The following is a 14,125-nucleotide window of genomic DNA, read 5'->3' as shown; positions in this document are numbered from 1 at the left end:
AGTTTACATACACTCAATTAGTATTTGGTAGCATTGCCTTTAAATTGTTTAACTTGGGTCAAACGTTTCGAGTAGCCTTCCACAAGCTTCCCACAATAAGTTGGGTGAATTTTGGCCCATTCCTCCTGACAGAGCTGGTGTAACTGAGTCAGGTTTGTAGGCCTCCTTGCTCGCACACGCTTTTTTCAGTTCTGCCAACAAATTTTCTATATGATTGAGGTCAGGGCTTTGTGATGGCCACTCCAATACCTTGACTTTGTTATCCTTAAGCCATTTTGCCACAACTTTGGAAGTATGCTTGGGGTCATTGTCCATTTGGAAGACCCATTTGCGACCAAGCTTTAACTTCCTGACTGATGTCTTGAGATGTTGCTTCAATATATCCACATTATTTCCATCTCTTTTGTGAAGTGTACCAGTCCCTCCTGCAGCAAAGCACCCCCACAGCATGATGCTGCCACCCCCGTGCTTCACGGTTGGGATGGTGTTCTTCGGCTTGCAAGCCACCCCCTTTTTCCTCCAAACATAATGATGGTCATTATGGCCAAACAGTTCTATTTTTGTTTCATCAGACCAGAGGACATTTCTCCAAAAAGTACGATCTTTGTCCCCATGTGCAGTTGCAAACCGTAGTCTGGCTTTTTTATGGCGGTTTTGGAGCAGTGGCTTCTTCCTTGCTGAGCGGCCTTTCAGGTTATGTCGATATAGGACTCGTTTTACTGTGGATATAGATACTTTTGTACCCGTTTCCTCCAGCATCTTCACAAGGTCCTTTGCTGTTGTTCTGGGATTGATTTGCACTTTTCGCACCAAAGTACGTTCATTTCCAGGAGACAGAACGAGTCTCCTTCCTGAGCGGTATGATGACTGCGTAGTCCCATGGTCTTTATACTGGCGTACTATTGTTTGTACAGATGAACGTGGTACCTTCAGGCGTTTGGAAATTGCTCCCAAGGATGAACCAGACTTGTGGAGGTCAACAATTTTTTTTCTGAGGTCTTGGCTGATTTCTTTGGATTTTCCCATGATGTCAAGCAAAGAGGCACTGAGTTTGAAGGTAGGCCTTGAAATACATCCACAGGTACACCTCCAATTGACTCAAATGATGTCAATTAGCCTATCAGAAGCTTCTAAAGCCATGACATCATTTTCTGGAATTTTCCTAGCTGTTTAAAGGCACAGTCAACTTTGTGTATGTAAACTTCTGACCCACTGGAATTGTGATACAGTGAATTATAAGTGAAATAATCTGTCTGTAAACAATTGTTGGAAAAATTACTTGTGTCATGCACAAAGTAGATGACCTAACCGACTTGCCAAAAATATAGTTTGTTAACAAGACATTTGTGGAGTGGATTAAAAAAATTAGTTTTAATGACTCCAACCTAAGTGTACGCAAACTTCTGACTTCAACTGTATGTCTGCAGGTATACAGACAAGGAGGCATACAAAGGTATATAGGCTACTGAAGTAATTCTACATTTACGTCTGAATTATAAAGTTTACCCTGGATGGAAGTACCTGCTAAACAACAGAGAATTCAGTACTTTATTTTACAATTGTATTTACCTGGTAATTACTAGGAAATTATGCAGTAACACAGAATTCAACACAATTACTTTCTGAAATAAATGTAATAACTAACTACACAGTGAAGTATGAAATACAGTAATATAAGTACTATTTTACTTTGGGACTCATCCTGTCCTCCTGTGTGCCAACAGTGTGACATGATCAATGGATTGTTTAATGAGTTATCAATAACCTGTTGTACTGCATTACATTGTACTAAAAATAAAAATGATCCTATTCAGTTCTATTCCAATTGAATCTCTTTTCACATAGTGCAAGAATTGTCACAAGGCAAAGTGAATCAAACAACTCTTACCTACTGTCATTCTGTATCAATAAATATGCTCTTATACAGTTCTTGTAAAAAGAGATTGTATACAACAATCTCATCAACAATCAGGACATTTCATAGAAAAACCAATACAACGTGGATTTATTATTAGGGTTGGCATACATCATGAAAATAAACACTGACATGTCATTGGACACTGGCTGGCCTGCCAAAGGAACTACAGTTTGATTAGGTCTTCTTCCTCACTCACACCTCCGGTAGAAGTTGAAATGGTAGTCTGTGAACAGCGCCCCCATGAAGCCACGGTCGGTATTGCAGTCTGCCTGGCCCTGGATGGAGATAGACCAAGATTGTCTATTATATTGACAAGTGACCACTCTAACAATGGAAATACTGTACAAGTCCTCAAAGACGGAAGGCAAGTGTGAGGAGGCGAGATCAGGTGGGACCATTCTAGCCAATGAGAGGGTAGATACACGTGTGATAGATAAAGGACTAATTACATTTACATTTTAGTCATTTAGCAGATGCTCTTATCCAGAGCGACTTACAGTTATTTTTATTTTTTTATTTTTTTATACTGGCCCCCCGTGGGAATCGAACCCACAACCCTGGCGTTGCAAACGCCATGCTCTACCAACTGAGCTACCTCCCTGCCAGCCATTCCCTCCCCTACCCTGGACGACGCTGGGCCAATTGTGCGCCGCCCCATGGGTCTCCCGGTCGCGGCCGGCTACGACAGAGCCTGGATTCGAACCACTGCGCCACTCGGGAGACTAATCTTTGTATCTGTGCCATTTTAGCGTCTGTGACAGTTTTAAAGAAGTCCGTTTTCTGCTTCTTCATTGGGGGATTGCTCCCAACTCAGTTGACTACTTTAAAATGGTGAAAGCCCTCAATGGTAATGTCCATGCTTAAATGTGTTATGGCCATGATGAGTCCTCCATCTACAGTGGGGAAAAAAAGTTTTTAGTCAGCCACCAATTGTGCAAGTTCTCCCACTTAAAAAGATGAGAGAGGCCTGTAATTTTCATCATAGGTACACGTCAACTATGACAGACAAAATGAGAAAAAAAAATCTAGAAAATCACATTGTAGGATTTTTAATGAATTTATTGGCATATGATGGTGGAAAATAAGTATTTGGTCAATAACAAAAGTTTCTCAATACTTTGTTATATACCCTTTGTTGGCAATGACACAGGTCAAACGTTTTCTGTAAGTCTTCACAAGGTTTTCACACACTGTTGCTGGTATTTTGGCCCATTCCTCCAAGCAGATCTCCTCTAGAGCAGTGATGTTTTGGGGCTGTCACTGGGCAACACAGACTTTCAACTCCCTCCAAAGATTTTCTATGGGGTTGAGATCTGGAGACTGGCTAGGCCACTCCAGGACCTTGAAATGCTTCTTACGAAGCCACTCCTTCGTTGCCCGGGCGGTGTGTTTGGGATCATTGTCATGCTGAAAGACCCAGCCACGTTTCATCTTCAATGCCCTTGCTGATGGAAGGAGGGTTTCACTCAAAATCTCACGATACATGGCCCCATTCATTCTTTCCTTTACACGGATCAGTCGTCCTGGTCCCTTTGCAGAAAAACAGCCCCAAAGCATGATGTTTCCAACCCCATGCTTCACAGTAGGTATGGTGTTCTTTGGATGCAACTCAGCATTCTTTGTCCTCCAAACATGACGAGTTGAGTTTTTACCAAAAAGTTATATTTTGGTTTCATCTGACCATATGACATTCTCCCAATCCTCTTCTGGATCATCCAAATGCACTTCAGACGGGCCTGGACATGTACTGGCTTAAGCAGGGGGACACGTCTTGCACTGCAGGATTTGAGTCCCTGGCGGCGTAGTGTGTTACTGATGGTAGGCTTTGTTACTTTGGTCCCAGCTCTCTGCAGGTCATTCACTAGGTCCCCCGTGTGGTTCTGGGATTTTTGCTCACCGTTCTTGTGATCATTTTGACCCCACGGGGTGAGATCTTGCGTGGAGCCCCAGATCGAGGGAGATTATCAGTGGTCTTGTATGTCTTCCATTTCCTAATAATTGCTCCCACAGTTGATTTCTTCAAACCAAGCTGCTTACCTATTGCAGATTCAGTCTTCCCAGCCTGGTGCAGGTCTACAATTTTGTTTTTGGTGTCCTTTGACAGCTCTTTGGTCTTGGCCATTGTGGAGTTTGGAGTGTGACTGTTTGAGGTTGTGGACAGGTGTCTTTTATACTGATAACAAGTTCAAACAGGTGCCATTAATACAGGTAACGAGTGGAGGACAGAGGAGCCTCTTAAAGAAGAAGTTACAGGTCTGTGAGAGCCAGAAATCTTGCTTGTTTGTAGGTGACCAAATACTTATTTTCCACCATAATTTGCAAATAAATTCATTAAAAATCCTACAATGGGATTTTCTGGATTTTTTTTTCTCAATTTGTCTGTCATAGTTGACGTGTACCTATGATGAAAATTACAGGCCTCTCTCATCTTTTTAAGTGGGAGAACTTGCACAATTGGTGGCTGACTAAATACTTTTTTTCCCCACTGTATCTCTATGACAACGGGCACAACCAATATAAAGTCGTTTTTTTTTTCTCCAAAGTTGCCAAAATGCCACGTGCGTTCACTTATATCAGTGCAACAACCTAACCATTACAAAACTTATATTCGATCAAATAAGCCTCACGTAGCAAAATACGAATTACATTTTTTGTTGACCAAAAATCGACACTCTCTCATTGACCTCCATACAAAAATTCCTCACTTTGTGGGCTTATTTTTGTGGACAGATTTTGTGCGGAGTAAACCTCTCGCTTCACCTCTTCCTCTCTGAGATTTATAGTTTGTTTTGGTCGTCTACCAACCACACATACATTTGATTGTTTGACATTGTAAGCATAGGATATCTGGCAGACACTAAACCATGACAATGTCAGGGTGTAGTCAAAGTCTGTTACGACATTAAAGAACATCTCTGGTAGCCTACTGTGACCGTTGTGGATTAAATGTCAACTCCTTTTCAGCTTCCAATACCAGTGTGGGGCGAGAGCATTACGGTGAGTTGAGGAAGGGGAGGGGGGTGGTTATAACATACTTATGTAGCTGTTCTGTGAAGACGATGTTTAACCCCCCACACAACATACAACACGTAGCAGTTGTGAGGCTGTTGGGACAGTGTCTTTTGACACTGATATTTTAGGAAAAGACACATTCAGAAATCCTTTCGTTCTTACAGCCACTGCGGAGCGAAAGTGGTAGGAGCTCCTGTAGAATCGAGACACTGGCAGAGGCCATTCATGGACGTAGCCCTGGAGAGAGTGAAAGAGACAGCAAAGTAAGTAAAGTGTCACTTTTACTTTTGGTTGCTTTTTAATCATACAAAGAGCAGAGAGTTTGCAATTATCATACAGATAGCAACCACAGTATAGTGTTGTCTGTGGATACCATACCTGTGTATTTATGAAAGTGTATTCTTCGTTGGTTTGATCATGGTCCATCACGGCAGAGCATTTAAACGTCACATCAGAATGACACAGGTGGACAACCAGCAGCTCTATAGTACTGGATCAGAGGAGAGGAGACATCTAGTGGTCATTTGCGGTACTTACAACAAACACAGCGCAAGTACAAAGTGCTCCGTGACAATTTGTCATCAGTCTGAACAACAGTGAGAGAATGTGCCCATGCAGGTCTGTCTTAGAGGCCTTCGTCTCCTCATTCAGAACAGGAACTCCTGCCAGACCGGCTCCCATGTCTGATTCAGACAAAGCTTTAGGGCTCGATTCAATCCGTAGCGCCGAAGATCTGCGGTGTAGTGTGATTGACATTTAAAAGGCAATTTCCAATTGAGACGACATATGCAGCGATTACGTGACTGCAGTCTCCGCAAATGCGGAAACATTGGCTTGAAAATTCCAATCGCGCCATACACAACTACGGATTGAATCGAGCCCTTAGACTCGCAAGCTCCCACAAGTCCCACTGCACGGAATCTGAACGTCTGGGCCACCGATTCAGACCATCATCAGCCCCTGAGGTAAGATACCCTCTTAGAAACTCTCTCCTGCCCCTTCCAGAGTCAATGGCAGTCTGTCACCACTAGCAGTGGGCAGTAGTAGAAATGGAAAACAAAGTGGAGAGAGTGGGAGCATGTCTCAAGCCCTGGCTACTCACTTCATCTGGACGGTGACACGCATGTTGATAGGGATGAACTTGCTGATAGGGATTTGGAAGGAGTAGTTTCCTGACCTAGATGGAAACAGATCAAATAGAGGTGAGTATACCATCGGTTTGGCTTTCTGATTCTAAATCTACACTACAGGTCAAAAGTTTTAGAACACCTACTCATTCAAGGGTTTTTCTTAATTTTTTCATGAGGACTGCCACAGGAAAGGAAGACCCAGAGTTACCTCTGCTGCAGAGGATAAGTTCATTAGAGTTACCAGCCTCAGAAATTGCAGCCCAAATAAATGCTTCACAGAGTTCAAATTGCTGCAAAGAAACCACTACTAAAGGACACCAATAAGAAGAAGAGACTTGCTTGGTCCAAGAAACACGAGCAATGGACATTAGACTGGTGGAAATTTGTCCTTTGGTCTGGAGTCCAAATTGGAGATTTTTGGTTCCAACCGCTGTGTCTTTGTGAGACACGGTGTGGGTGAATGGATGATCTCTGCATGTGTATTTCCCAACATAAAGCACGGAGGAGGATTTATTAGAATTCAAGGCACACTTAACCAGCATGGCTACCACAGCATTCTGCAACGATACGCCATCCCATCTGGTTTGGGCTTATTGGGACTATCATTTGTTTTTCAACAGGACAATGACCCGACACACCTCCAGGCTGTGTAAGGGCTATTTTACCAAGAAGGAGAGTGATGGAGTGCTGCATCAGATGGACTGGTTTTCCACAATCCCCGACCTCAACCAAATTGAGATGGTTTGGGATGAGTCGGACGGCAGAGTGAAGGAAAAGCAGCCAACAAGTGCTAAGCATATGTGGGAACTCCTTCAAGACTGTTGGAAAAGCATTCCAGGTGAAGCTGGTTGAGATAATGCCAAGAGTGTTCAAAGCTGTCATCAAGGCAAATGGTGGCTACTTTGAAGAATCTCAAATATAACATATATTTAGATTTGTTTAACACTTTTTTGGTTACTACATGATTCCATATGTGTTATTTCATAGTTTTGATGTCTTCACTATTATTCCACAATGTAGAAAATAGTAACAATAAAGAAAAACCCTTGAATGAGTAGGTGTTCTAAAACTTTTGACCTGTAGTGTATAAATGAGTTCAAATTGACTGAATACCTACCTACAGCTTCCCTTCTCACAGTACCGAGAGTCAATTATCTGTTGGTTTTCTTTGATGAAAAAAGACTTAATCGTTGTGTTTGTCCCTGAAAATAGAACAGCAATCCGAAGTCATACTCTAAAGTATTCAGAAAATAACATATTTGGATTAGCATAAAAATGTATCTTCAAATGTATGCGATAGAATTTGACTTACAATCTCCGGCACCTTTGATTTCTTCATTGAATTTGTCTTTTCCTTTATCTGAGAAGACAGAATTGGATGAAAAAAAAAGTGGGCTTTTACTGCATGTCACAAAGCAGCACAATGTCAACACTTTTACAGCATCCGAATTACGTCTCAGTATCATTCAAGGTCATCAACTGGTACGTTTTACATAAAGATAAGCTAGCATGAATAAGGAAACAGACACAGGGAAGATTGTTGTTGGTAAATGAAGACAGGTAGTAGCTAGCTCACCTGCTAGAGAGGGCCCGGTAGTGGGAGATGCAGTGGAGGAGAGGAGGGAAGGAGAGATGGTGGTGGTATTATCCATGGTGTCTTTAGTGGGACAGCAGAACACGTCCTCACAGTAGAGCAGGCTACAGAAGTCCACATCAGGGGGCCACGGGCCAGGGGTTGTTGTTGGGTTTACTAATAAACAAACAAACAAACAAACAAGGGTCAATCTCCACATCAATTACATTTACATTTTAGTCATTTAGCAGACGCTCTTATCCAGAGCGACTTACAGTTAGTGAATACATATATTCTTATTTTTTATACAGGCCCCCCGTGGGAATCGAACCCGCAACACTGGCGTTACAAACGCCATGCTCTATCAACTGAGCTACATCCCTGCCGGCCATTCCCTCCCCTACCCTGGACGAATTGTGCGCCGCCCATGAGTCTCCCGGTCGCGGCCGGCTGCGACAGAGCCTGGATTCGAACCAGGATCTCTAGTGGCACAGCTAGCACTGCGATGCAGTGCCTTAGACCACTGCACCACTCAGGAGCCTACTAATGACAGACAATGTTACTACGGTGAAGAGTAAAACCATCTAAAGGGCATATAGGGGTTGTTTACCTAAGGCAGGCCTGACTGTTGAGGTGTAGAGAGGATGTTTACCTAAGGTAGGCCTGACTGTTGAGGTGTAGAGAGGATGTTTACCTAAGGTAGGCCTGACTGTTGAGGTGTAGAGAGGATGTTTACCTAAGGTAGGCCTGACTGTTGAGGTGTAGAGAGGATGTTTACCTAAGGCAGGCCTGACTGTTGAGGTGTAGAGAGGATGTTTACCTAAGGTAGGCCTGACTGTTGAGGTGTAGAGAGGATGTTTACCTAAGGTAGGCCTGACTGTTGAGGTGTAGAGAGGATGTTTACCTAAGGCAGGCCTGACTGTTGAGGTGAAGAGAGGATGTTTACCTAAGGTAGGCCTGACTGTTGAGGTGTAGAGAGGATGTTTACCTAAGGTAGGCCTGACTGTTGAGGTGTAGAGAGGATGTTTACCTAAGGTAGGCCTGACTGTTGAGGTGTAGAGAGGATGTTTACCTAAGGTAGGCCTGACTGTTGAGGTGTAGAGAGGATGTTTACCTAAGGCAGGCCTGACTGTTGAGGTGTAGAGAGGATGTTTACCTAAGGTAGGCCTGACTGTTGAGGTGTAGAGAGGATGTTTACCTAAGGTAGGCCTGACTGTTGAGGTGTAGAGAGGATGTTTACCTAAGGTAGGCCTGACTGTTGAGGTGTAGAGAGGATGTTTACCTAAGGTAGGCCTGACTGTTGAGGTGTAGAGAGGATGTTTACCTAAGGTAGGCCTGACTGTTGAGGTGTAGAGAGGATGTTTACCTAAGGTAGGCCTGACTGTTAAGGTGTAGAGAGGATGTTTACCTAAGGTAGGCCTGACTGTTGAGGTGTAGAGAGGATGTTTACCTAAGGTAGGCCTGACTGTTGAGGTGTAGAGAGGATGTTTACCTAAGGTAGGCCTGACTGTTGAGGTGCAGAGAGGATGTTTACCTAAGGTAGGCCTGACTGTTGAGGTGTAGAGAGGATGTTTACCTAAGGTAGGCCTGACTGTTGAGGTGTAGAGAGGATGTTTACCTAAGGTAGGCCTGACTGTTGAGGTGTAGAGAGGATGTTTACCTAAGGTAGGCCTGACTGTTGAGGTGTAGAGAGGATGTTTACCTAAGGTAGGCCTGACTGTTGAGGTGTAGAGAGGATGTTTACCTAAGGTAGGCCTGACTGTTGAGGTGTAGAGAGGATGTTTACCTAAGGTAGGCCTGACTGTTGAGGTGTAGAGAGGATGTTTACCTAAGGTAGGCCTGACTGTTAAGGTGTAGAGAGGATGTTTACCTAAGGTAGGCCTGACTGTTGAGGTGTAGAGAGGATGTTTACCTAAGGTAGGCCTGACTGTTGAGGTGTAGAGAGGATGCATAGTAGTCTCGTTGCTGCAAATAAAAAAACATGATATGATCTTTGAAATTAATTTCACATTCAGTTCTGGATAGTGTTGTCACTGATGATAATAACGTTTGTGTCTCAATAGTATCCTTGGCACCGTTTACTTGTCAAATAAAGGCTGGGGGCAGCTGTAGTTTAGTGGTGTGTCTTACGTGCTTCCAGGAAAGAGCATGCCGGCGTCGTCTCTCAGAGTCAGCATGTAGAGAGCTGTGATGGCAATAGAGCTGTGGAGGAGACATGAGGACATCATAACACTTCATAACTCATACATAACACATTCATAAACATTACATAAGAAAACAACATAGTCAGGCCCAGACCAGGGGATTTACAATGCAGGTACATTAAAAAAAAGTGTCGATTTATTTTACATTTTTTTACATTTTAGTAATTTAGCAGACGCTCTTATCCAGAGTGCATCAATTTTTTTCATACTGGTCCCCCGTGGGAAACGAACCCACAACCCTGGCATTGCAAGCGCCATGCTTTACCAACTGAGCTACACGGGGCCTGTTTATGAAAAATAAGTTGTAAGGAATGGTAAACTTCTATATTCTAAACTCTCCAATGCTTCTATACAGTCACGTCCCTCCCTAGCTGATATGATAGTCAACGTTTCTCACGTTTAGATCTCTCTGATACAGTTATCAGAATAGATAAAGCTTTACGCTCTCAATATTATATTAGTTGAATGCATTCAGTTGAACAACTGACTAGGTATCCCCCTTTCCCTATATATTCAGGTAGAAGGAACTGCCAAAATAATGGAAACACTTGAGTAAATGAGGGATACAAAGTATATTGAAAGCAGTCGCTTCCACACAGGTGTGGTTCCTGAGTCAATTAAGCAATTAACATCCCAGCATGCTTAGGGTTATTATTTCTATTATATTTTAATGTTTAGGGACATTATTTTGGCCATTATTTTGGCTACCATGGCTATGCCCCCATAGATGACAACGCCCCCATCCACAGGGCACGAGTGGTCACTGAATGGTTTCATGAGCATGGCAATGATGTAGACCTTATGCCGTGGCCGTCTCAGTCACCAGATCTCAACCAATTTAAACACTTGTGGGAGATTCTGGAGCAGCGCCTGAGACAGCGTTTTCCACCACCATCAACAAAACACCAAATGATGGAATTTCTCGTGGAAGAATGGTTTCACATCCCTCCAATAGAGTTCCAGACACTGGTAGAATCTATGCCAAGGTGCATGGAAGCTGTTCTGGCTGGTGGTGGCCCAACGCCCTATTAAGACACTTTATGGTTCCTTTATTTAGGCAGTTACCTGTATATTGCAGTGCTCAGTGGTGTAAAAAGTACTCAATTGTCATACTTGAGTAAAAGTAAAGATACATTAATAGAAAATGACTCAAGTAAAAGTGAAAGTCACCCAGTAAAATACTACTTGAGTAAAAGTCTAAAAGTATTTGGTTTTAAATATACTTAAGTATCAAAAGTAAATGTAATTGCTAAAATATACTTAGGTATTAAAAGTAAAAGTAAAAGTACAAATAATTTCAAGTTCCTTATCTTAAGCAAACCAGATGGCGCCATTTTCTTGTTTTTTTTATTTACGGAAAGCCAGGGGCTATCTCCAATGCTCAGACATCATTTACAAACGAAGCATCTGTGTTTAGTGAGTCCACCAGATCAGAGGCAGTAGGTATGACCAGGGATGTTCTCTTGATAAGTGTGTGAATTAGACAATATCCCTGTCCTGCTAAGCATTCAAAATGTAACAAGTACTTTTGGGTGTCAGGGAAAATGTATGGAAGTAAAAAGTACATTATTTTCTTTAGGAATGTAGTGAAGTAAAAGTAAAAGTAGTCAAAAATATAAATAGTAAAGTAATGTACAGATACCCCAAAAAACGACTTAAGTATTACTTCAAAGTATTTTTTTACTTATGTACTTTACACCACTGGCAGTGCTTCAATATCCAAAGGTATTTTCTAACAAAGCAGCCGTACGTTTTGTTTTACTGTAAAACAAATAAGAATATCTCCTCCTCAGTTGTAACAGGCGGTCTTACCAGAAAGCCATTGTTGCTACCAGAATGATGATGATGACTTGGACGAACTTGTGTTTTAAGCAGTGGTGGTACTTCGCCTGGAACTTCGCCTAAAAGAGAATAAACAGGAATATAAATGGTGTTGGTTTGAATCAGACTTGCTGTACACCTGTTGTTATACAAGTATAGTCTTTCTGAAGTTCTACCTCACCTTGAAAGATTTGAGAGGCGTTGGCTTCTGTTGGGGTGGTGGAACACTGCTGTGTCTGTTCATTTTCCTGTGTAACACAACACAAGTATGTATATTCTCAACACAACATGTTAAATAATGACAGTTGAAAATGTGACACGTGTACTAGGAAACCAAGACAGTCGGAGCATTCCCTATCCAGTCCATTCAAGTACAAACTCAGTCTTTCCGTAAGGTGAGGCTCCTAAACTGCAATAAACTGGAGATATTTGACAGTACAGGAAGCATAAAGCAGAAGCCATAGGGTTGTTACCGTTGAGCTGAGAATGTGTTGACGGCCCCATGATAGTGACCCTGGTCATAAAGACAGAGGCACAACACATCCACAGCTCAACCACCCTCAGTACCATCCCCCTGTCTCTTACACACCAGAGATCTGAAAACAGGCCCTGAGTACCTGACTAAACTGATTGACTGAATTTAATACAAAAGGGGTTTTCCTGTAGGGTGCCAGAGAAAATATCTCAGTATCTCGATATATTTTGAAAACTGAAAGCGAACTTGTAGGCAATAGGCCATAGATAACAGCACCCCCTGGTGGTACGGTAATATTACTCTTTAGTGCTGCTGTTAGCAGGGTTGCTGCTGGATCGCAGGCTGCCCGTGTTCTTGAGCTTGGCCGACTGCGTGTTCCACACCTCCAGCTCCTGAATCCTGTTCTCCAGGTTGTCAGTCAGCTTACACAGCTGCTTCACAGCCCCGACGTTCTCCATGAAGATCTGCTCCTGTGGGGGGAGAAATAGAATATAAAATGTTACAGTAAATTGTTCTTCAAAGTAGTTTGTTTAAAGTCGGACCATAACACTGACAAATCTCTTGACAATCCTCATACTGATTATCACACGGATAATATGTTATCAGGCCTTCAATCTCGTGGGGAACTGACACTTACTTTGTCCACCATGAGGAAGTTGTGGATCTTCTCTCCGTCGCTGCAGGTGATGTCCCCCACCTCTTTGACAGCAGCAGGCAGCAGCTTCTTCACCTCCTGGGCTATGATGCCTGTTTCATGTATGTGATCGATCCCCATCTTTGAGGCGAACTCAGGCTTGTAGTCATACTCCACTATCCTCATCTGAGATATTCTCTTCAGCTGCTCGGTTGAATCCACCTACAGAGTTCCAATATTGTCAGTTCAGGTAAGATATCATTCCTTGGGCCGCTGTGAAGGCATTTCTATGTTCCTACTTGTTATTTTACACCAACACCATTATATCGATAGCTATTATATAGAAGCATGCATGTGCCGCTTCATACCTCTCGTATGTTGTGTTTGGCGCGGTGGTCGGAGGGGTGCATGACCTGCCCCATGATCTTAGCGTTGCCACAGACCACCAGGGCTTCATCGGGGGTGTCTGTGTTGATGCCCACCCTCCCCTGGCACACCACCGCGTCCGGAGCCTGTCCTCGCTGCCAAAACACCTCACTGTCGTTCTCAAACTGGCCCGGATTCGACGCCTGTGGTGGAGGAACACGGAAGAGTTTCAAGTAACGGTTATGGTTGGTTCCATTTAGATCACGGTGCATTCTGGAACAAATTGTCCAATGGAAACATGGTTTAGTACATTTTATTTTACGCTTTTTTTTTTTTTACCTTAATTTTAACAAGTCCCATGTTTTAGTATGCTTTAGTACTTAGTACTTTAGTCCCATGCTTTTAAATGCTTTTAGTACAGGGTTCCCCAAATGGCGGCCCGCGTACCAAATCTGGCCCCCCCGGGTGGTCTCTTTTGCCCCCCCGAGTTTTCAGAGCAAAAAAACAAACATCCGCTCAACAGTTGATGATCCCTGCTTTAGTACTTACGGCTCAGTACTCACCCTGACTATGATCCTCTCTGACATGTATGCTACCAGCAGGTAACTCTCTTCCCTCACTGTGGCGTACAAACCCACCACCATCAGGAAGTACCTGGTCATAACACAAGGACACATGGAACCACATGTTGAAACTTCACTTTCAATTGGGCGGCAGGTAGCGTAGTGGTTAAGAGCGTTGTGCCAGTAACCGAAAGGTCGCTGGTTCTAATCCCCGAGCCGACTAGGTGGAAAATCTGTCGATCAAATCAAATCAAATCAAATTTTATTGGTCACATGCGCCGAATACAACAGGTGCAGACATTACAGTGAAATGCTTACTTACAGCCCTTAACCAACAGTGCATTTATTTTAAACAAAAAAGTAAGAATAAAACAACAACAAAAAAAGTGTTGAGAAAAAAAGTGCCCTTGAGCAAGGCACTTAACCCTA

The 14,125-nt window shown here is 43.0% G+C and overlaps 1 protein-coding gene across 1 annotated transcript in view; it reads right to left on the bottom strand.

Annotated features, from left to right (window-relative positions):
• Window positions 1-1,987: 1,987 nt before the first annotated feature.
• The window catches only part of LOC121553498 (myelin regulatory factor-like protein), a 32,747-nt gene continuing 20,609 nt past the window's right edge, over window positions 1,988-14,125 (bottom strand). Inside the window, exons 10-24 of the mRNA XM_041866639.2 lie at window positions 13,697-13,787; window positions 13,136-13,336; window positions 12,771-12,989; window positions 12,434-12,603; window positions 11,840-11,906; window positions 11,650-11,738; window positions 9,764-9,835; window positions 9,546-9,598; window positions 7,637-7,810; window positions 7,373-7,420; window positions 7,178-7,262; window positions 6,033-6,107; window positions 5,309-5,420; window positions 5,093-5,167; window positions 1,988-2,193 (exon numbers count right to left, since the gene is read on the bottom strand). Coding sequence (XP_041722573.2) covers window positions 2,107-2,193; window positions 5,093-5,167; window positions 5,309-5,420; window positions 6,033-6,107; window positions 7,178-7,262; window positions 7,373-7,420; window positions 7,637-7,810; window positions 9,546-9,598; window positions 9,764-9,835; window positions 11,650-11,738; window positions 11,840-11,906; window positions 12,434-12,603; window positions 12,771-12,989; window positions 13,136-13,336; window positions 13,697-13,787 — 1,618 coding nt within the window. The 3' untranslated portion in view covers window positions 1,988-2,106. The remainder of the gene's footprint in view (window positions 2,194-5,092; window positions 5,168-5,308; window positions 5,421-6,032; window positions 6,108-7,177; window positions 7,263-7,372; window positions 7,421-7,636; window positions 7,811-9,545; window positions 9,599-9,763; window positions 9,836-11,649; window positions 11,739-11,839; window positions 11,907-12,433; window positions 12,604-12,770; window positions 12,990-13,135; window positions 13,337-13,696; window positions 13,788-14,125) is intronic.

Source organism: Coregonus clupeaformis, chromosome 4 (genome assembly GCF_020615455.1).
Source record: "Coregonus clupeaformis isolate EN_2021a chromosome 4, ASM2061545v1, whole genome shotgun sequence".
NCBI classification, from domain to species: Eukaryota; Metazoa; Chordata; class Actinopteri; order Salmoniformes; family Salmonidae; genus Coregonus; species Coregonus clupeaformis.
The sequence above is the reverse complement of the archived record's forward strand: the minus strand, read 5'-3'. Positions and strand labels throughout refer to the sequence as shown.